The sequence below is a fragment of the Phyllostomus hastatus genome, unplaced genomic scaffold (assembly GCF_019186645.2).
Source record: "Phyllostomus hastatus isolate PE091 unplaced genomic scaffold, TTU_PhHast_1.1 phas_scaffold_46, whole genome shotgun sequence".
NCBI lineage: Eukaryota > Metazoa > Chordata > Mammalia > Chiroptera > Phyllostomidae > Phyllostomus > Phyllostomus hastatus.
Window position 1 is genome coordinate 19,013,274 of NW_025334032.1, and position 22,137 is coordinate 19,035,410.

The 22,137-nt window shown below is 54.5% G+C and overlaps 1 protein-coding gene and 1 long non-coding RNA gene across 2 annotated transcripts; both read right to left on the reverse strand.

Annotated features, from left to right (window-relative positions):
• Positions 1-9,103: 9,103 nt before the first annotated feature.
• On the reverse strand, positions 9,104-21,937 carry CUNH13orf46 (chromosome unknown C13orf46 homolog). The gene is made up of 8 exons (XM_045821790.1): positions 21,657-21,937; positions 15,231-15,282; positions 14,357-14,654; positions 14,220-14,267; positions 13,064-13,111; positions 11,642-11,709; positions 9,421-9,501; positions 9,104-9,241 (listed from the first exon to the last, which is right to left on the reverse strand). The coding sequence occupies exons 1-7, from the start codon at positions 21,883-21,885 to the stop codon at positions 9,435-9,437; spliced, it is 810 nt and encodes a 269-aa protein (XP_045677746.1). The 5' UTR covers positions 21,886-21,937; the 3' UTR covers positions 9,104-9,241; positions 9,421-9,434.
• LOC123807697 lies at positions 14,220-15,300 on the reverse strand. Its single transcript, XR_006783686.1, has 3 exons — positions 15,231-15,300; positions 14,357-14,654; positions 14,220-14,267 (listed from the first exon to the last, which is right to left on the reverse strand). It is a non-coding gene; the product is annotated as an uncharacterized LOC123807697 (long non-coding RNA).
• Positions 21,938-22,137: the final 200 nt, after the last annotated feature.

Here is a 22,137-nt window from a genome sequence, read left to right on the forward strand (position 1 = left end):
AGGGTTGCTGGTAGGGCTAGGGCCAGTGAGCCTGGAGCAGCCACCTCCCACCAGGGCTTAAATGTGGGCTCCTTCCTGGGCAAGTTGGTGGTGCAGCCCCATGGGGCCCCGAGAGTCCCAGAAACTCAGCCAGGTGCGACAGGGGCTGCCGCTGCCCTAGGAAGCAGCCATCGTCTGTCATCTGATGAAGGACAATTGGGGGTGGCAATTTTATTCCTGCTTCCTGTGGTCAGCAAATGTCCAGCAGATGGCTCCTCGGGAAACAAGGAGCTCAGTGGGTGATAGGCCTATATATGCATCTAATAGAATGGAGTCCCAGACGAGTAAGGGCTTAGACAGATTCAAGAAGTAGCTGACTTGGCGGGGGAGGGAAGGGTACTGTACAGGAACCAAGGGCCAGGAGTCCAAAAGGACTTGCTAAAAAGGCCAGGCATTTCCCTGGCCCGTGCACCCGCACACACGTTGGACCAGAGGACGTCCCTTGCTCCACCACCAGCCGCAGCCCCGGGATCCCGGTCTGAGTCTCAAGCCTCCACCTGCGTGAGACCGTAGAGGACAGTTTCGGCTGACAGGAGCTGGCCCCTGGACACAGTCCAGCAGATGAGCAGGCAATGAGAGCATGAGAAACCCAGAAGCACGGCCACTCCAGTCAGCCATTGTGTCACCTTGGGGGGGGTCCCAGGTCCTTTTCCTTCCCAGCAGACTATCTCTCAGGCATTAGCACTACAATCATGCCACATGCCTGGAAGACACACTGGGGGGCCCAGGTCTGCGGGATGATTTTTGCTTTCCCAGCTCCCCCCTTCTCCATAATTCTGGACTGTCAGCACAGATCACTCATCCTGCCCTTTCCAAGAACCCATGGGAGGCCTTGCCTGGGATGCTGGAAGCCCCAGAGGGCCAAAGCAGCCTTGGGACAGGGCTCAGGCCGTCCTCCCAACATCCAGCCGGGGAACCTGGGGGCCTCTCTGATCATTCCCAAGGGCTGGCGCGAGGTTCGCAAAAACCTGCCCAAATGCACAGTTGTAGCTTGAACACCATACGGCAATTTTAAAGGAACGAGGATTGGCTGGAAGCATCGAGACGCAGTGTCAGAACTGCCTTCTTTTGGTTCCCACACGAATGATGGGGGCTGTGTGGGAAAAGGAGGCCTTGGCAGAGGAAGCAGATGTTCCACTCTGACCTCTGGAGACCCCGGAGCCCGGACCTCCACAGAGAGGACAGATGTGAGCACAGCGCTGAGTCGGGCCCCGGCCTTCTCCCCAAGGACAGCTCCTGCTCTGGAAGTGAGGTGACTGGTGCCCACACACTTTGGGCCTGGTAAGGATGTTATCCATCTGAATCCCCAAGTCACATGCTGACCCTGCTCCCCCTGCATCCCCACCCCCCCACCCTCCCACCCAAGTGATGGCCGCCATGTCTGTGGCTTCACTTCCACAACCCCCCATGCCCATCCCTAATTGCTCACTAGCCAGCCCTTTCCTGGGGTGGGAGTGGGGCTGAGGCACCTCTGACTGGGGCATTTCACAGGGGGTCAAGAGAGGTATTTGGCAGCAGAAAGCTTAAGTCGTCCCAATACGATCACATGTCCCTGAGCTGAATGTTAGTTTGCATTTTACAAACAAAACCAGCTGCTGAAACAGACATGTGGGCATCTAAGAAACCAGGGAAATCACATTTATTTCCCAATTATTTATTTAGAAAACCCATACCAAACAGAGGCTGGAGCCGGATTGTAACAGAATAATTGGGTGACAAGGGGCAGGTCTCGCTGCTGGAGGCCTGTGTCCCGTGGTCCAGAACTGGATCATGGGGTGAGGAAAACAGAGTATTATGAAATGTCACGATCCTGCGTGTGGGCAGAGAAGTCTCTATGTGCCCTCGGCCTCCCTCCCCTGCTTCCCCGGGACTTCAGGGACCAGCAATCCCAGCACTGCCTTGGGAAGTAAACAGCACCAGGACATTGTGCCGATTTCCCCGGGTCAGTCCTCAGAGGCCCAGACAGGGGAGGCAGCTCCAAATTGAGCAGAGGAGCCAGGCATTCTTGGCAGACGGACGGGCACACGTGGTGTGTTCTGACTTGCCACTGGGGTTTGTGGCCTGGCCTGGGGATGTTCCAAATGGCTCCTCCCCTGGGCATTGTGTGTGGTTGGCCTGAGCAAGCCTGTTCCTTCCTGGGCAATTCCCCAGGACAGATATTTGCAGGGTGGGGGGGTCTTCTCAGGAAGAATTCTGCTCTCAGCCCCCACCCCCAGACTCTTGGGGTGTGAACTGAGGAATCCTTTTCACAAGGCTGCACAGGCAAAATTAACACATAACTCCACTGGTTTGGTGTTTAGGGACAGCAAGGCAAGAATGTAATGGAGCAAACCAGGGCCCATGCATGTGTTGCCTTGATGCACTACCCAACAATTAGTGTTGAGGGAAACAGGTTTTTATTTACAGGATTCCGACCTCTAGGGGGCTGGGAGCACTCCTGCTTGGAGTCCAGTTCTCCCACAAGACCCAGCACTTCCCTTGCCCCAACTGGGCTATAAGCCAAAAGCATGTCCTGAAGTTCCCCATTTCTTTATCCAGCTGCACTTAAGAACAGATAAGGATACATTCCCTCTAGAATGTACTCTCATGCGTTTTAGAGTCACCATCCTCTCACAGCAGCTCTCTCCTTCAGGAGCTGGGGCACGTTGTCCTCAGCCTCCATGCAATAATCCAGGAAAATGCAGGCCACCTTGCACTGGATCATGGTGAAGTCCAGAAGAGCACACATCCTAAGAAAGTGGCTTCTCTTAAGAGAAAGTGGCGTCTCTACATGTCCTTCAGAGAAGGAAGTCTACAGCATTCCCAGCCACAGTTCAGCATTCCGGGCCCCCACACTACTCCACGCTTGGTTTGACAGGTCCCCACACAGCTCTCCCCTCACATCCTTTCCTCATGGCTCTCCTCCTTCCTCATGGCCCCTTCCTCATGGCTGCCACTTCCTTCTGATGGCATGGCCAGTGGGATGGCCCTTCTATGCCCTCTCAAACCGCATGGCTGCTCCTTCATGGCTGTCCACCCTTATTTTAGATGCTGACCTGGAACTTCCTATACGACCTTATATCTGGCCTATACTAAAATGTGCTACTTTTGCCAGTTCCCCCAGATCTTCTACCTTTTTTCAGCTGCCATCTACAGCCAGGGCAAGAGTACTCCATGATACATGGATATCCAGAGTGGGCCACCTCCCCTGGCTATGTCACGAGTCACTGTACATTCTGAAAGTCACGAACACCTTTTCCCCAGGAAGGTAGCACAGCTATTAACTAGCTTTTTGTTTTGCAAAGTATCTTAAGTGGTGTTTCATTCACTTCGCCTATCCCCCAAGCAAAGTTTGTGGGGAATATTCTCTATTTTCTGGAACCCCTGCTTTGCACCCCATTTCAAGAACACACACCCCTACCCCTCTCTCCCTCCTTTCAACAGATCATTGTGGAAGGTCCCCCACATGTGGGTGCTGCAGGCATCCTGCAACAGGAGGACCACAAGGCTATCTCCTGGACATAAAGACCTGTCTCCTGAGAGAGGGACAGCGGTGAGGTTGCTTCACAGTAAACAAGACAGTGACCTGCCTTACATGGGGTTTCTGGCAGATGGAGAGTGAGGGACAGGGGCAGCTAGCATCCTGTAAGACAGAATGGCTCTGGTGAGGAGGGGCAGAGGTGAGCCTTGCACATGCCCAGATGAAGCAGGAAGGCAGGCAGGGCCTTCAGTGCTCAGGCTCCTGGGTTTCACTCACATACAGTGCACTCAGCCTGTGGAATGACAGCTCATTTCCCAGAGGCCCATGTGCTGCGGGTGACTTCAAAGAACAGAGGGAGCAGTGAAGATGCAGAAAGGGGGTATAGGGTGTTTTTGATGGACTGCACATGGGGACAGTCATGAGGACCAGCCGAGATCAGGTTCCCACTGACAAAGAGGAGGGACTGGAGGCCAGTGGGAAGGTCTGGACCAGCTAAGTGGGAGTTCCTATGACAGGGGCCAGGGCTCCCAGCCCCCTGGGGGCAGAATGAGCACCGGGACTAGGCACCCTCAATACCTGTGTTCTCTGCCTCTGCCCACCTTAGTTTTCTCATCAGTAGAATTGGATTGTCCACTCCTGCCTAAGCCTCAAGGCTTTGTCTGAATGGAATCCACCTACCTCCTGCCCCTCCACGGGGTGCCACACCCCTGCTCCCAGAGGAGGGTCCTGATCTACACAGCTTCGTTTATCAGGACAGAGAGAACTTTGCCCTTTCAGCAGCACACCCTGGCCGGGTCCTGCGCCCAGCTGCATCCTGTGTGACCCAAAAGGAGTTGACAGGCAGCAAACGTCCTGCTTTGTGTACACCACACTTCACTAAAAAACCTGTTACAAGTCATTTCAAGGGGAGGTCCTGGGTGAGTCCTACCAGTCCTAACTACAGTTCCCATAACCCAGCCCACACACCCTGTTCTGTTGACTGTTACATACTGCAGAAGTCAGCACCTGGAAGGCTTCCCCAATCTACCACAGGGGTCTCCCTCTGATCCGGCCCCTAGGTTGCCCTTCCTCCCCTGTCCCCTCTCCCAGGGCATGTGGGTGGGATTCTCAGGCAGGCTGCATCTGGGAAGGGTAGGCACATAGGGCAGGAGGAGTAAAGGCGAGACACTAGAGTGCCCTCCCTACCACCAGGCCTGGCCCCAGGCTCCCAGACTCGGAGCTGCTATGGGAGGCCCACCAGCCCCAGCATTCCCAGAACAAAATCCCTTTTCAGGCACTGGCCAGGCCATCGTCACTCAGCTCCCGCCCTCCTCCAGGGCAGGCCTTCCACGTCCCAGCGTCACTGGGGGCTGAGACCAGCAGTGACACCAGGGCACACAGAGGCCTTGGGATGCCAGCACTTTGAGGGAGTTTCACTTTTTGTCTTGTGCAGTGAAATTTCTCAAGTCACTGGAGAAGACCTATTTGGAGTGTGAGTTCCCACACAAGCTAAGCTTCATTCAGCAGTGGGAGGCACCCAGGACTCTCTAGATAAAAACGGAGATCTGTCTGTTATGCAGAATTCATGGGGTCACAGGTCACAAGGTCATGGTGCAGGGAGAGCCAGTTTCCTGGGTACTTGACCTCTGGGCTGCAAGTGTAAGTTCTGAACCTTGAACTGGTACAGCTGAGGTGCCTGGTGCACATGGGGCCCAGGCCACATCCCCCAGTTCTGCCCACAGACTGACGGCCAACAACAATTTACATTCTAGCCTCTCCTCTAGTGAATTACTACATGAGAGTTAAAATTCTCTGAGAGTGATGAAGCATCACCCTGCTGCCTCCTCTTGGTTAAAGATTTCAGATGGTGGTGACTTCCAGACTGAGGTTGTGAGTGTGCTGAGCTCAACTCACCACTAGGGGGCGCAGCTGGGCAAGCGCTGCTGCCTGGCCTGGCCTTGCTAGGAAGGGGCGGATTTGCTGCAGGAGATGCATCCCTTTTACATCGCTTTCCCGGGGAAACATTAGAAATAAGCAGCAGTTGCAGCAACAGCATGTTTAAGCTGGCGCTTAGGTAAAGCGACCTCTGAAGGCAACGGCCTGCGGGGGTGCTCTGCTAGTGATCAGCGTCTGCTACGGCCCCTGTTGCTTCTCCCTCAAAGCTCCGAAACCTGCCCACCTGCCAGGCACCCGGCACTTTATGGGCTACAAAGTAGGTATGATAATAGAACTCATCTTAGTAGGTTGTTGTAGAATTCATGACTTAAAACACCTGAACTGCTCTAAGTGTTTGGCATTGTTGGCAGTCGTACCTCATTCCTTCTGCTAGCCCCTCCATTGCCTGGGCCAGCCATAAACATCAGCATCACGGATCTGACCTGCGCGCTGCTCGGGAGGGGCAGTGCCCGATGCCCTGGGGGTGGGGTGGTGCGCGGTTGAAGGCCGCTTTCCAAGTGATGTCGTTTATTTGTAGAGAACTGGGAGTAGGTAAATGAAGATGCACCAGCTGTCCATCATCGTCTCCCCCACTGGCATGCAAGCCCCAAGAGACATTTGTTTCAATCACCTCTGGGTCCCCAGCATTTACAGCAGGACCTGGCACTGGGAGGAGTTTAACAGACATTCATGGATGACACTGGGGAATATTCATGTGGCATAATATAAACTTATTTTAAAAATACATGGTACAAAAAAAATTTAAAAATACATGGTACCATGACACCAATTTTGTAAAAAGATGTATTTATCTACCTCATATATAGCCCTCTCCATATATATGTAAAAAGAAAGAATTTCAGAGAACTATATAAAAATTCTGATAAACTGAAGGTAACAAAATGACAGATTAAATACTTTTTATTTCCCATGCTATCTACAATGAAAATGCAGATTCAAGGTAGAAGAATAATATTGGGAAGAATAGGCACGAGGTATTGCCACAGGGTGTTCAGGACCCAAGGGAGGGACACCCACCCAGGTGCTGGCTCCATCAGAGGTGTCGGGGCCGGAAGTGGCCAGAAGTGGCCGAGAGCTGCCTGAGGCCTGCCCTTCCCGCCCTAGGAGGATCCTGTTGTCCTCCCTCACCCACTGGTGTCGGAGTAGGTGGGGGGCCAGCAGGGATCGAGGAGGGACCTGGATCGGGCCTGGGTCTCCAGGGAGCCACCACCAGGGATCACTGGGCAAGCCTGTCTGAGACAGGCAATGCCACTGACTGAGCCTGCATCCACGGCCCCCTTAAGCTGAGTCAGTGGGGCGGGGGGGGGCGCCCAAGGAAAGGGAAGCCTGGGGGAAGGATATACAGGCAGCCCAGACCATTTGGCTTCACCCCTTCCTAAACTGAAATGGCCATCTATCTGCGGGCCGACCTGACCAGGGCAGGCGTCCCATTCCGCCCTCGCCCCTGCCTGGTCCGCCCTGCACTGGCTGAGCCTGCCCACTGTGACTGGGCAGAAGCAGCTCTGAGAGCCACCAGGGGCTGTCAGGCTAGAGGCCCTGCTTTCCCTCCTATGCTGAAGCAAACAAGTAATTGTGGCAGCAACAGTGAGGAAACAGTCCTCACTGCTCTGGGGGTCACAGACTCCTCAAGGTCACTTGCTCTTTCTCTGCTTCCAGGGCTCACCTCACTCCTCATCACCCCTGGGGCTGGAGCATTTCTCTCTCTGGCAGCAGCGAGAGAGGTGGGCTGCGCAGGGCTGGGGACACACCCCACAAGTAGCTATGCTTGCTCTGTGGGAGCCTCTGCGAGGACAGAAGGGGCCTCTGCTGGCCCAGGAGGACCCAGGATGGAGGCTCAGAACTTGTTCCACACGCCTCCTCGCTCCAGGGATTTTAGCTTCCAGGGAGACCTGGCTTCCCCGCCCACCCCTCCAGAGCTCAGCATGCAAGCAGAAGCCACAACCACCTTGCCTGCAAACCAGGGTCCCTCCCACCCAGGGTCGCCCTGGATTAGCTCTCTCCACAGACACCCCCAGACAACATGGGCAAACAGAACCACCCCAAGGCTTGAGGTTCAGTGGCCCAATGAACAGTAAAATTATTTTGGAGGGTTTATTTGCTAAATTAGTGAAAGATAACACCCAAACTAGCCATACTGTGCAAACAGGTAGGGCCTCTGGGCCCCCGAGGCTCCACTGTGGCCAGTACACACAGCATGAGGCTCAGAATGAGGCCAGACACTCACAGCGGCAAGGGATAGACGACAGAGAGACAGAAAAGGGCGGCCTGGGCCCGGCCACCTTCCTGGCCTGTGGCACAGTGCCAGGTGCAGAGGAACCAGAGGAACGGCTCAGACCGATGCTGCTCTGCAGCGAGGGCCCAAGGGGCTGGGGTCAGAGGTCTCTTCCACCTGCACCGGCCAAGGGACAATGAAGATGTTTCTCCAGAAGTTTCCCAGTGCCTTTCTGTGTGAGGGCTGTGACGCAGGGTACTTTCTTGACATCTCCTCGAACAGGGGGACGAGCTGCAGCACCCAGCCTCTAGGGCGTGATGAGCACCCAGCACCGTGGCCCTTTCTGTGATCTGCTCCTTTGTCAGTCTGGCTGCAGCCCTCACACCCCAAGCAAGAAAGCTCGTTTTGGAGGCAGGGTCTCAGGTCCTGGTTTCAGGCTGTCTCTGTGCCCTCCCGAGTCTCATCTGGACAGTGGTCATGGGGACAGGGGGAGAACTGAGGTTGCAGACACATCTCACCTCCACGATGGGCTTTTGAGATTTTCACCTGTGTCCTCTGCCCTCTGGGACCAGATGGTCCTCATTCTCAGAGATGCTGCTCGCCACCTGCCCATGCCCTTCCGCACACTCTTGTGTACTGTGTATGGGTGGGTGTGCCCATGTGTGAGGTGTGCCTGTGTGTGCATGTGATGCATGCACGTGTGTACACATGTGCCACCTGTGTGATGTGCATGAACATGTGTGTGTTTGAGAGTTGCCTGTGTGCATGTGTGTGTGAGTGTGTGTGCATACACACATTTGCTTGTGAGAGTCAGTGTGCATGCTGGGTGCAGCCTGGGGGGACGCCACTTATAGGATGAGGCTGGGCCTGCAGTTCTTGGTCTCAGGCTGAATCACAGGGCAGTGCACATATTCCCCCGAGTGGCATGGGTCTGCTGAGACCCAGCCGGCTGAACAAAGGACTGCATAGCCCCCATCAAGTCTCCCTTTGTGTGGCCCTCTGCTCCCATCCGTCCCATCCCCTGCAGGCAGCCTCTCCCTGCCCCTTGATTTGCTCTGCGTGGCCCTCGGGGCTCCCAGTAAGGGGCTGTGAACAATGTGGCACCACACCTCTCGCACCCACCTGCAAGGGTACTCCACTCCTGGCAAAGCTCAGCTTCCTGGGACCACAGGAAACGATGCCCGGTCTGCCCCTGGGCTCCCAGAGTCATCTCGGTTAGGACAGGACCCCCACGTGATCTGGGCCAACTCTGTGGGCCACTCCAGGCCTGTGGGGGCCTGGCTTTGCTTATGGAATTTCCTAGGACCTGCAGAGTCACATACCCATAACCTGGGAAGCTCAGCCACCTTGCGATCATCTCTGAGCTCATCTCCCTTCCCCAGTTTATGTTTCATAGAACGAGATGCACAAAAGGAAGGAACAGGGATCTGACAAGAGCAGCCAAAGAAGGGAAGCATCTTTGTTCACTCTTTACTGTGTCTTTCTGAAAGATGGCATCATGGTTCACCCAGTGGGACAGCGATTCCCGTGCAGTCACCAGTGTCCCTGAAACAGGTCCACGTGGCATGCTGCTGGTCTGTGTCCCTCTGTGCCTTCTGGCTGACCCCAGGAGACAGAAGTAGAGATCCTTTGTTACTGGCCATAAGGGGTGGGCTTTGAGGGGGACCGAGGAAGCTGGGGAGAAGTCAGACAGGCAACCTAGCCCCACTCTATTCTACCTCCTATCCCCCACGACCCCCCTGCTCACCCCAGCCCATTACCGTGCACAAAGTACCTTCTCCAGGGCTGCTACACGCTGCCCTTCACTTTCTTTCTGGTGGAGTATGGAATGCAGCACACCCAGCTGGTAGTGGTCCTGGAGGCCGAGAGCGGGGCAGAGAGAGAGGCAGGCCATGGGGTCAGAGGTGCCTGGCATGTGGAGCCCAGGCCCCATGCAGCGCCCCTTCAACCCCAAGTACGTGCCACAGGGTCTCTACTCCAGCCTCTGCTGCACCCCACTGCTCAAGTTCTGGGGAGCCCAGGGCTTGCCTCTGCAGCTACAGGGCTCTGTGCACAAAATCAGATTCCAGTACAGAGCCAGGCTTGCCTTCCTTCCAGAGGCCCGAGCCCACCACCACATCTTCTGTCTTCTGTCCCGGAAGGCCTGAGTCAGAAAGGACCCTTGACATGAGAGCCCTTAAAGACTAGCTGAGCCAGGTGTCCTAGGCGATGGTTCCCTGCATCCGGCCCTGCACCTTCCCAGAGAGTCTCAGCCTATGCTTGTCTCCCTGTGGGGTGGTCACTGGGGCTTCCCCTTCTGACCTAGGCTGCCTTGGGGAGCAGGTGGTGGCCACCTCACATGGCAAGGACCACCATGGCTTGGTGCCAATACATCCTAAGGGACTGCTAATGGGCTGCCTACACATGGGTACTTGGTCCCGCCATCTGAATGGGCCCGAGGGAGAGGGCTGGACAGAGAAGCCTTAGCTCTGAGGAAAACTGAGACTGCAGGTGAGCAAGGCAGCAGAACAAACAGGTGGCTTTGCCCAGCAAGTGACCAGGCCTGGCCCTCCAAGTGGGTCCACGGCAGATCCCTTCCCACTGGCCTAGAGGCATCCAGTGTTGACCACAAAAGTCAAGGCTTGGTTTTGGAGTGCTGGACCATCTCACAGGTTTTCTGGGGCAGCTGAGTCCCAGGGGTGATGGGCTGAGACCAAGGGACCAGACTGTCTGGTCTTTGGGACAGAAAATAAAGCCGCCGAGCTGCATCCAGTGTGGCCAAATCCTTCACCACATTCATTAAGAAACACAGAGAAAAATCAAGGTCTGCTTAGGAAAAGAAGACTTATTTTAAGCCCAGATTTGAGAGTGTGAAGAGGCTATCCGCTGTCTTTCACATCGTCAAAGCTGACGTGCCCAGCTGTGGAAGCTGATGTCAGAAAAGTGGTGGGTCTTCTGAGAGAAGATGGAATAAAGCTCCCTCACAGAAACTCTCTCCTCCAGTACACACAGGTCTGGGGGCAAAGCGGTAATAACAACAGTGGGCAATAAGCGAAGGGCTACAGTGCCGTAAGCATTCGGAGATGGTGGTCCAGAAAAATGGCTCCCACAGACACCCCACTGTCACCAGAGCGCCTGTCTGGGTGTCCTCGGAGCCGGCCCTTATTCCGAGTCTGTGCTTCAAAACCACGCACTCCTGCGCAGTCGTCACTGTCTCTGAGAGGGGGGCTCGTGTGACTCTGAACTTCCCCTCATTGGTGTGCTGTTCTACCTTACTTATTTAAAATGACTGGGTGTCCATTTTACAAGCAAACAGAGAAATTTTTCTAATGAAAAATATGCAAGCAACTAAACCAAGATATTGATGTAGTTATTAATTTTTAGTGGTGAGAAGTTGAATGAATTGCTATTATTTCCTTCCTTGTGTTTCTCTGTATTATTTAAAGTAAAACGGGCCCCTGGGCCCTTGGCTGGCGCAGAAGTGAGCACCCCGCCCTCTCCCGGCATCTTTCATGGCCTCAGGAAGTAACTGGTGGGGCTTCGATGGCCCTACACAGTCTGCACCCCAATAGGGTGTAGGCAGTCAGGACACATGCGAGGGGTCCTCCCACTGCCTGTAGAACCAAGTTGTGTGACCCTTGCAGCCAAACCCCCAAACTAAGAAGCTAGTACATCCACAAGGCAACACCCTCCTCTCACCTCTTCTTCCCTTCTTTCCATCCCCCATGTCCTGGCCATTTTGTTGGTTGAAGGGATGGGGAGAGAGAGTCTGGCTATGGAGTGAGGGGGGACTCAGATTGAAGGTTGTGCCAGATCCCATAGGTGGCTACAGGCCCTGTTGCCAGCCTCTCAGGCCCTCCAGCCTTGGTAGGTGCCCAGGTCCAAGTGCCCCCAGAGGAAGAGGGAAGGCACTTGGGCTTGGTTCTGCCCACTCTGCATGAGGCACAGTGGGCCCGCCAGAAACTGTGGTGGAGGAGAAGTCTCGCCGCCTCCCCAGGTGTCAACTCATTACTCACTCGTCTTCTGACAAATCCCCCATGTCCATCTGGGACTGCTTCTCCTCTTTCATGGCACATGCGACCCCCTGTGGGAAGCAGCAGAAGCCCCTTAGGGGATGGAGTGGGGGAGAGAGTTAACCACAGGCACTAGGCTGAACATGCTGGACCTGCCCAAAGGTCAAATGGGGTCATGAAGACTGCACTGGCCCTAAGCATCAGTCCACAACACGGGGCGCCATCAAGTGGAAATTTCAAATTAAGGGACCCTGACCAAGGACTGTGCCCCGGATATGGCCACCATGACCTCTGGATTATAGATCAGAGAAGTGAGCCCTTAGTCTCAGCTCTGCCATGGGCTAACCCTCCTTGAGTCCTTAGAACCTGTGGTGCCCCATGTAGCCTTGTCAGGAGTTAGTAATCAGCTGTCTTCGCTGTGCAGCATGTGCTGAGGGCAGAGATAAAAGGTGCAATCTGGAAAAAATAACTCCCAGCAGGAGATTAAATTTGCTAAGACAAAAAAACTTCTAAAAGATGACTTCTTACTACAGCAGGAAAGTGGAGAAAGACATCAGAGAGGCCATTGGGTCAACCACTTCTCTTTAGAAAATGATGATGATGATGTGACAATGGTGACAATAGGGAGAAAAGTGATGACGCTGCTGCTGATGGTGATGATAGGGATGATGTGATGATGGTGATGATGATGATGAAGGTGATGGTGCTGATGGTAATGGTGTAGGTGGTGCTGGTGGTGCTGATGGTGAGGATGATGGTGGTGATAGTGAGGATGATAGGGATGATGTGATGATGGTGCTGATGGTAATGGTGTAGGTGGTGACAATGGTGATGAAGGTGATGGTGGTGATGGCGGTGATGTTAGTGTAGGTGGTGATGATGGTGATGGTGATAATGATGGTGGTGATGATGAGGATGGTGGTGGTGATGATGGTGATCAAACACTCTTTGAGGGCTCTACAAGACAATCCTTGGGTTTGGGTCCTACTAAGACTCCCATTTTACATATGAGACAGCGGAGGCACAGAGAGGTACGGTGCATTTGAGCATTTACTGGCAGAGCTGGATGTGGAGGCCAAGTCTCCTAATTCCTAAGCCTGTGCCCCTTCTACCACCTCAGCATGGTCCCACAAGAAGTTCTTAGGGTCCGGGGCACCCCAAGAGTTGACTCAGCCCAAGAGCCTCTGATGCTGTTGAAATGTGTGCAGGTTAGAGTAAGGGAGGATGAGAAAAAGGAGAGGGTGTCTTCCAGCCCCTCAGGCCAATCCTTGACACCCTGAAGCTTTCTTTACGCACCGGCCCTGTCTTTGCCTCAGCACTCAGCATACGTGTGCACAGGGCTGGCTCCCTGGAAAAGCCTTGTGGGCCCCGAGTATAAGCATTTCCCGGTGGGTGCTTTGGCTTTTTTGTGTGAAGGTTTTTTACCTCCTCGGCATGGTCTCCCAGGTCAATCTCCACAAACATAGATGGTTTCTGTGAATGGAAACCAAAGAGACACGGATGACAAGCTTGGGTAAGCTACGGAGGTGAGCAGACTTCCTGGGAGGTAGAATGTGCTCCTGACCCTGGGCAGTCGGGGTCAGAGCGGTTACCACAGGGACCACCAGGCACTGGCAATGCTCAGTGGGGGCCCCTGACGAGCTAAGCAGAGAGCTGCCGGCAGTGCGGATGGCAAGGCATCTATGGGCCAGCTCTGGCACATGAGGACAGGGAGCAGTATGGCCTTCCTACCTGTCCCTGCTCACCTCCCATCAGGTCCCTGCGATCCCAGAGGCTCTCTCTCACCTCTGCCCTCTGAGAACCAGGCCTCCGATGGCAGGCCACGTCAGGATCTAGGGCAGCCCCTCCAAGCCCACCCCAGACCTGCCCAGGTGGGAAGCATTTTTAACTTTGCCTCCACAAATCTACCTGGGACCCCACTTGGCCAGATTGTAAAGACTGTCTCTGAGATGTGAAAAGCCCCGCAGCTCAGGTGTTGCTGCGCTCAGATCTCTCATTGGGCACCTGGGCTCAACCTAGAATGTCTTTCCAATGGTAGCACTTTAATCAACACCAAGACAAGTATTTGGCATGGGTGAAGGACTCCCCAGAACCCCTGGGACCACACCGAGGACCGTCTGTTGTAAATCCTGGTAAAACATATCCGGCTACCCCGCCGTTCCCCACCATATGAATTGGAAAGGAGAATGACAGCCACCTTCCCTCAGAAAGTGCCCTGTGCCGATTCCCATGATAGCGCTGACATGTCTCTGGCCAGCGCTTCAGGGTCTGGGTCTGGGTCTGGGACTGGGACTGGGGGTGTTTCCTTGGGCCAAGGTCAAGCTGAGTGCTTCCTGTCAGGGACCCATGTGCCATTAGCAGCTGCACTTTTTGGGGTTAGGACGCTGCAGCATGAGGCCAAGAGCAGAGTTTGACCTGGAAGGCTCTCTGGGGGTCAGGGTAGGACTTGGTCCAGACTCTGTACCATGGTCCTGCCAAGGCGACTTGGGACCATGTGCCCACAGTGCGCTCGGGGCCCAGCAGGACTATGCCCGACAGGCCTCCCCATCCGACTTCTGTCGCCAAGTTAAAAAGCTCTTGCCTTTTTTTCCAGAGGGACTTCCAGCTTTATGGACTCTGACTCCTGTTCCTGTAAGAAGACACCAAACAGGTCAATAAAGGCAAGACTCCCACCCGAGGGCACGGCAGTGCATGGACGTTAAAGGACCACGGCCTGACCTTGGCCTCCTGGGCGCGTAAGTCTATGCTCTCGTCGTCTTCATGCTGCTCCTGGTCACTGGTCTCAGAGTCACTCTTCTCAGTCTCTGGTTCCAACTTTCCACCCTCCCGGTCCGACTTTTCACTCTCCTGGTCCGACTTTTCACTCTCACGGTCTGACTTTCTGCTCTCACGGTCCGACTTTTCACTCTCACGGTCTGACTTTTCAACCTCCTGGTCCGACTTTCTGCTCTCACGGTCCAGCTTCCCAAGGGCGTCCTGTTTCTTTCTCTGCTTGTCTTCCGCTAGGCTTGCCTGACTGTAGAAGTAGAAACAAGGGTTTGGAGTAAGTGTCATAGCTTCAGGACGACAACTTTCTCCCTCTGGGACATCAGGCAGCTCAGCGAGCAGGCCTGGCCTGGCCTGCAGGCAGAGGGGGGCCTGAAGGTGCAGGGCGGCCCCTCCCTGAGGGCAGGGGGCTGGGCGGGCAGACAAGGCAGGCGGCATGCAGAGGTACAGAGGACAAGGCTGTGCTGCTCCTCAGGCTGCTTCTGTCCACACCACTGCACACTCAGACCTTCCCCAGTGCGAGGCCTCCCACAGGCCCGGCGGTCTGGGATGACGACACCTCCCTGCCTACGGGGCTGCAGCTGGAGGGGCTGCCTGAGGAAGGGGGCATGGGGGAGGAGAGGGGGCTTGCAGCACTGAGAGCTACCTTAGTTCATCCTGCCTCAACCCTCCCATCCGAGCGTCTGGGGTTCTCTCAGGACACCCCGGGGCTCCTCAGGGCCTCCAAGTCTTGACCTTGGTGCTGGCTCCACTTCCCACCCCCACTGTCTCCTGTGTCCTTCATGCGGCTCTAGAAAGCCACCCCTGCTGGACACAGCCCACCTACCAGACGGTGTCTTCGGTGTCGCTTTTTAGGTCCTTTTCCTGATCTTCAGGCTCTGAGGAGGAAGGAGCAGAGTTTGTCATAACACTCCCATCACGTGGTCTGGGCCGCTGCTGGCCCGGGCCCATAGCCCTGCCCCGCTGAGATGAAGGGGACCACCCCCCAGGCGCTGGGTGCTGGGCTCCCTGCAGCTCCAGGCGCACTGCGGTGCAGCCTGACGACCAATGCTTACAACTAAAGTTTCAGTTTTCATCCTGACAGGTTGTCTCCAGATTCCCTGCCCCAGGGCGCTGCCCACTCCGTACAGGGCCCCATCCCCCACATGGCCACTCCAGAACCTCTTTAGGCAGAACTCGGGGTAAAGCATGAGGCATTGCCCTTACAATAAATGTGCAAGACCCAGGGGCACCTCTTGAAATCGCCCTGGTCCCAGCACCCTGGACAAGATGCAGCAGAAATAAAGGGTGGGGACGGGAACCCACTGGGCAGGCCTGACCCCAGGGGAGGGCAATGCACCCCAGGAGGTGAGACTTGAGCCACACACAGATGGTCCAGCAAACTCCCCTCCTCACGGCTCCTCCTCTGAAGGGCCTGCCGGGGGCTTCAGCGCAGCCACGCTTCCAAGGAAAGTACTGACTGAAGTCCTGCCAGCGAGGATCCTGGTCCAGGCGTGAGAGGCCAGTGCACCCGGGAGCCCAGGAACCTGCCTGGCAGCCAGCGAGCTGTCCTTCCAGCCTCAGCCTCACGTAAGTAGCGACTGTCATTAAATGATTGAGGTAAAAGTGCATCTGGTGACTTTGGCAGGATCAGAGCATGGGCCTCATAACTATTTTCAGTGAGCACGGAGACTTCCCACTTCCAGGAGCCTGTCAACCAGGAGACACTTCCAGGAGGTATGCAGGAGGGGGTTCCCCAACTCCTCTTCAGGCTCTAAGAGGCAGCCCCTGGGGGCACCCGAGGTCACCAACGTTGAAAGTTCCGTTGCTGTGCAGTCACATCTGAGCCTGGAATGGCTGAGATGCCGGTTCCCTGCAGTAGCTGCCCCTCCTCACAAGCAGCTTGGCCCATCCGCCCCAAACACACACACTGAGGGCCCGGATGCCAGCACAGCCTGGGGGAATGCCAGAGTTTTAAGTACAACTTTTAAAAATGATTTATTTATTTATTTTTAGAGAGAGAGAGTGGAGGGGGAGGAAGGGGAGACAGGAGGGAAACGTCATTGTGAGAGAGAAATACTGATCGGTTGCTTCTCGCACGTCCCCACCTGGAGACCTGGCCCACAACTCAGGCATGTGCCCTGACCCGGAATCGAACCGGCAAACTTTCAGTTCCTGGGAGGACACCAAACCCACTGAGTGATGCCAGTCAGGGCTCAAGTAATACTTCTGATGGAAGGCCTGGCCAGGGCACCTCTGAGCAGCCCCCACCTTGGAGAACTGCCTCACAGAACTTGGTCGTCAGAGCAGCTACCCCAGGCCTTCCATTCAGTGTGGATTTGGCTCACGGGCCTCGCACTGGGGCCCCTGCCTGACAGAGGAGGTGCCGGCCTGGTTCCGGGAGGTGCCGGCCTGGTTCCGGGAGGTGCCCTGCATCCTGCTCCTGTTCTTTCTCTAGGAAGTCCGATCAGGCTGGTCCTCACATACTCTCATGCTGTTCCACCCCTGGAACACATCCTCTAACCCCTGCCATCTCCCAGCGCCATCCCTCCTGGGGACCTGGGCAGCCCTGCCTAGTGTCCAGCAACCCGCCTCAGGGGGAGCTTTACATCATGGCCAGGCCTCCCTGATGCTCAGTGCATGTGGCCTTGGGCTGTGTGATTGGGGCATTGTGTTTGTCTCTGACTGGTCCGAGTTCCCTGTGGATAGGGACGAGGTATTCTTCATATTCTTCTTCCATGGTGCCTACACAGGCTCGGGGGACATTTTTAATCCCTAGGCAGACACTGGCCGCACCAGAGACAAAAAGCCCTGAGGGCAAAGGGCGGTGGTGTGAGGGAGCAGGTGGGACAAGTGTCTTCAGAGGATATTTTAAAACTTGGTACAGTAGTCCCCACTTACATGCAGTCTGAAAATATTAAATGGGAAATGCCAGAAACAATTAATAAATTTTTCATTGTGTGCTATCCTGAGTAGCATGCTGAAATCTCTGGCCCGCTCCGTCCCGCCCAGGACGTGAATAACCCACACTGTGCGTGCTACCTGCCTGCTCGTCACTTGGTAGCCATCCTGGTTATCAGTTCCACTGTCGTGGTACCACACCGCTTGTGTGTGACATTTACCTTAACAACAGCCCCAAAGCACAAGCATGCAAAGAGAAGCCGTGAAGTGTTTCCTGTAAGGGCAAAGGTGCACGCATGCAGAAACACCACGGTATACACAGGGCTCAGCACTAGCTGTGGTTCCAGGCACCCTCTGGGGGTCTGGGCACATGTCCTCCCAGGATGCAGGGGGCCGACTGCGGCTCTCGAGGCACCCCTCGGGGGGAAAAGGAGCACTCCAGCCTCAGCCTCAGCTAAGAGGACCAAAATGACTCAGAATCAAAACTTTCCAAGCAGGGATTTAAAAACTGACTGTTTTTGGAAAACCCTCAGGAGCCTACTAGCCTGTGTACGCGTGCGCATGTGCACATGCTGGTCTGTGCCTGTTTTATTTTTAACTCTATTTTATTGATTATGCTTTAACAGTTGTCCCAATTTTCCCCCTTCGCTCTCTTCCACCCAACACTCCCCACTCCCTTGGGCAGTCCCCCCACCCTTGTTCATGTCCATGGGTCATGTCTAGGTTCTTTGGCTACTCCGTTTCCTATACTGTACTTAGCATCCCCATGGCTGCTCTGTAACCACCTATTTGTGTTTCTCAATCCCCTCACCTCTCTACCCATTCCCCTACTCCCCTCTCCCGTCTGCCAATCATCAAAACCCTCTCCGTATCCATGATTCTGTCTCTGTTCTTGTTTACTTATTTTTTTAGATTCAATTATTGATAAATATGTATTTTTTGCCATTTTATTGTTCATAGTTTTGATCTTTTTTCTCTTAAGTGAGTCCCTTTAACATTTCCTATAATAATGGTTCGATGAAGATGAACTCCTTTATTTTTTCTTGTCTGGGAAAAGTTCTTTATCTGCCCTCCAATTCTAAATATCTTTGCTGGGTAGAGCAATCTTGGCTGGAGGTCCCTGCTTTTCATGACTTTGAGTATTTCTTGCCAGCCCCTTCTAGCTTGCAAAGTTTCTTTTGAGAAATCAGCTGGCAGTCTTATGGGAACTCCCCTGTAGATAACTAACTTCTTTTCTCTTGCTGATTTTAAGATTCTCTCTTTATCTTTAACCTTCGGCATTTTAATTATGTGTCTTGGAGTGAACCTTTTGCACCCATCTTGTTTGGGACTCTCTGTGCTTCCTGGACTTGCATGTCTATTTCCGTCACCAAATTAGGGAAGTTTTCTTTCATTATATTTTCAAATAGTTTCCATTTTCTTGCTCTTTCTCTTCTCCTTCTGGAACTCCTATGAGACAAATGTTGGAATGTTTGAAGTTGTCCCAAAGGCTGCTTACACAATCCTCAGGGACTTTTTTCTGTTTGTTTGTATTTAATTCTTTCTTCTTGTTGTTCTGATTGGTTGTTTTTTGCTTCCTTATGTTCCAAATCATTGATTTGATTCTAGGCTTCATTCACTCTACCATTGTTTCCTGGTAAATTGTTCTTTATTTCAGTTAGTGAGTACCCAGGCCAGTCAGCTTCAAGGACTGGCTGTGACCACTGGCCACCAATCTCTGACCTCCATAGAGGGTCAGCTATACAGGGGCAGGGTGGTGGTGCTCTGACATGGTCTGTAGCTGTCCACTGGGTGTGCATTCTGCAGTTTGCTGGGTGGTGCAGGCCAAGTTCAGCCCCCACATGTGTTTTGCCTGGGGCTGCCCTGCCTGAGCTATAAAATAATCTGAAATGGCTGCTACTTGTGCTGGGCTTGGAGATTCCCAGGCAAAACCAAACTGTGAATCTAGGCTGGTGGCTGCTAGTGCCAGGCCTGGGGCCACTTAGCAACAAGTGTAGAGGCTGGGGGGTCACTGAGATTGGTTGTTGCTTGTTGATAGGATTTAGTAAGTGGTGAAGCATGAGGCAGGACCAACCATTCATATGGAAAAACCAGTGTTAACAGCTTGGCTGGCCCCATAAGTTGGGTGGGACAGAGTCTTAGGGGATCACCAGGGAAAGGCAAACAGTGTTAGCCAGGTTGATGGTGTCTCACATATGGCATCTGCCTGCTGGCTCTGTGGCTCAGTGGAGGGAAGGCTCAGAAAAGGGACAATGGCCTTTTCTGTGTGGGAGAAAGCTGTCCCCCAGCTCTCCCCTTGATGCCAGACAGTTCAGTTCCTCCCTGTCTGCCACTGGTATCTTTTAAGCTGCAACCCTGGTGCTAGAGCTCAGAGGGAGTGAGTCTGAGTAAGTCTGTGTGTGGGTTCTTTCAGAGGAACTGCTTGGGACTCCACAAGTTTCTTCCACTGAGCCTCCACTGGTTTTTGCAACCAGAAGTTATAGGGACTTACCTTCCTGTCACTGGAACAGGACACGGTGTGGGGCTGGGACTTCTCACTCCAGAGATATCCCTTCCAAGTTTTTATCCCTCACACATGGGTGTAGGATCAGCCCGTTCTACGTCTCCATCCCTCTTACCATTCTGGATCGATGTGGTGTCTTTAATTCTGTAGTTGTCAGACTTCCATTCAACTCAATTTCTGGTGGTTCTGAGTGATGGCTGTTCTATAACTTAGTTGTAATTTTGATGTGGTTGTGTGAGGTGAGCTGTATTCACCTATGCTGGCCTCTTGACCTGTCTGTGCTGGTTTAAGACACAGGGCTGTCCCAGGCAGGTCTTCAAATCCTGCTTCTTCCTATTATGTATCTGAAGCATCAGGAAAGAGCGATGCAATTTCCCCACACACACACACCCCCCGCCCCGCCCTCATAGTGCAGGCAGCAAGCCCAGGAAAAGCCTTCCCCAGCACGTGGCTGGCGAGGCCTCCTGCTCTGCGTCCTCAGGCTCTTGACCGAGCAGCACAGCCGGGGAGCCCTGGTGGCCAAGTGGCAGACAGTGCGCCACACGGAGGCCTTCCTGCCGCCCATCCCATGGCCGTCGTTATTGGAGACACACCCTCTGTGTCTCCTTGCTGTATTTCCTGGGCAAACGTAGGTTGATTTCTTCTTTGGGGAATTTTGTTCCTCTTGAGTGAGCCCAGGGAGCATGGCCTGGCACACAGCCTGAACAGGAGGGAGATGAAGGAGCCACCCACACTGCCCCTGCCCTGCCGCCGGGCCGGCATGCCCTCTTCCTCCTCAAATGACACATTTTTGGATTATTACACTACAGAAGAACAAATATTTTTACACCTCTATCCCTTTTATTTTTTGATCCTCACCCAAAGACATCTTTTTGAACTTTTTTTTCAATGATTTTAGAGAGGGAAGAGGAAGGGAGAGAGGAAAAGATTGACTGGTTGCCTCCCGTGCGTGCCTGGGCCAGGGACTAAACCCACAGCCTGGGCATGTGCCCCAACCGGGAATCAAACCCACACAGCCCTTCAGTTACGGGGTGATGTCCCAACCAGCTGAGCCACACTGGCCAGGGCTGTGCCACTAGGGCTTGAACGAGCAACCGTGCTCCCGTTTACTGTTTCATTTCCGTGGCCTTCTGACACTCTCACAAAAGACCACTCGCTGGCATGAATTCCCAGGAGAAGCAGGCTGCTAAGTGCCCCAGCAAATGACTGTACTGGTCACTGCTGTCCTTCAACCAACACAGTACCCTGCTGCTCTGGGGGAAGTGCCACGAGATGCCTGAAGGTGGGAGGGCCCACGTTAGCTAACATTCAAGGTGCGGGTCCCCATAAGGACTAGGGTGTGTGGGGGCCCACCCCCTCTGCAGCCACACCACGGCCTCACTCGGCATGTTTAGAAATATCCTGGAGTGGCAAACATGGCCTAACACAAGGCACAAAACTACACGCTTTACAATTTAAAAGCCACATTAACGCCAAGTATGACAGGCAGTGCCACGCCCCACAGGTTCGCAGCGGGCCCCAGGCCCTGGCAGGTGCCATGGTCCCCTGAATCAGATGGAGGCTGGACTCAAAGAAACCGTGTCATCCAGGGTCTCACTATAAGCCCAGGACACTTCCCAGGCTGGCCCACCCTAGGCAATGGTGTTCTCCATGAGTCTGATGGCTTTGCAGGCCCACGGGGCTCCCCAAGGTCCCAGTGGTCCCCACTCCCTTCGTCCTGCCCCCCTCAGAACTTCCCGCCGGCCACCCGCAATGGGTGCTCAGCCCTCAGTCTGGCCCCACTGGAGCCCCAGTCTGGCTGTCGCCTGAAAACCCACGTTCAGTGCTCGCTACTTGGCCTTTCGGGTTTTCAGCAGGGGCAGTGCGGGCCGGGAGGGAGGCTGCTCAGCGCCAGGCTGCAGGCCCTACCTAGCTCCTTGCACAGCTTCTGGAGGCGGCTCGGAGGGTCCCCCTTCTGGTGTAAGCCGCCCACGCTCCTGCTCCTCTGCAGCTCAGCCACCTCGCTGGTCCCCTTGAGGTGTCCACTGGCCACCCCCAAAGGAGGGGCCCCGGCGCCCGGCCGGTGCCTCCTGTGCATGCTGGTGGCATCCTTCTCCATCCTTCTGCTCCCTTCAGGTCTCGGGAAAGAAGAGGGACCCGGCTCTCAACACGGCCTCAGACAGAGAACATGGCTTCCAACCTCTCCCAAGGGGAGCAGTCCAAGAGTGTGCCCAGGAGGCCTCCGTTGCTAAGTGTCCCCTGTGACATCACCGCAAGGTCAGAGGTCAGAGGTCATCTAGAGCAGTCCTTCACTTAGGCTGCAGGTTTGAGGAGCGGGCTTTGCTGGGCCCCCCTCCTTCCAGGCCATTAC

Coding starts and splice junctions, on each gene's coding strand:
- CUNH13orf46 (XM_045821790.1), bottom strand. CDS start 21,885: ATGGAGAAGGATGCCACCAGCATGCACAGGAGGCACCGGCCGGGCGCC. Junction 14,655..15,230: donor GACACCGAAGACACCGTCTG/GTAGGTGGGCTG, acceptor CTACTTCTACAG/TCAGGCAAGCCTAGCGGAAG. Junction 13,112..14,219: donor AAGTCCCTCTGGAAAAAAAG/GCAAGAGCTTTT, acceptor TTCCATTCACAG/AAACCATCTATGTTTGTGGA.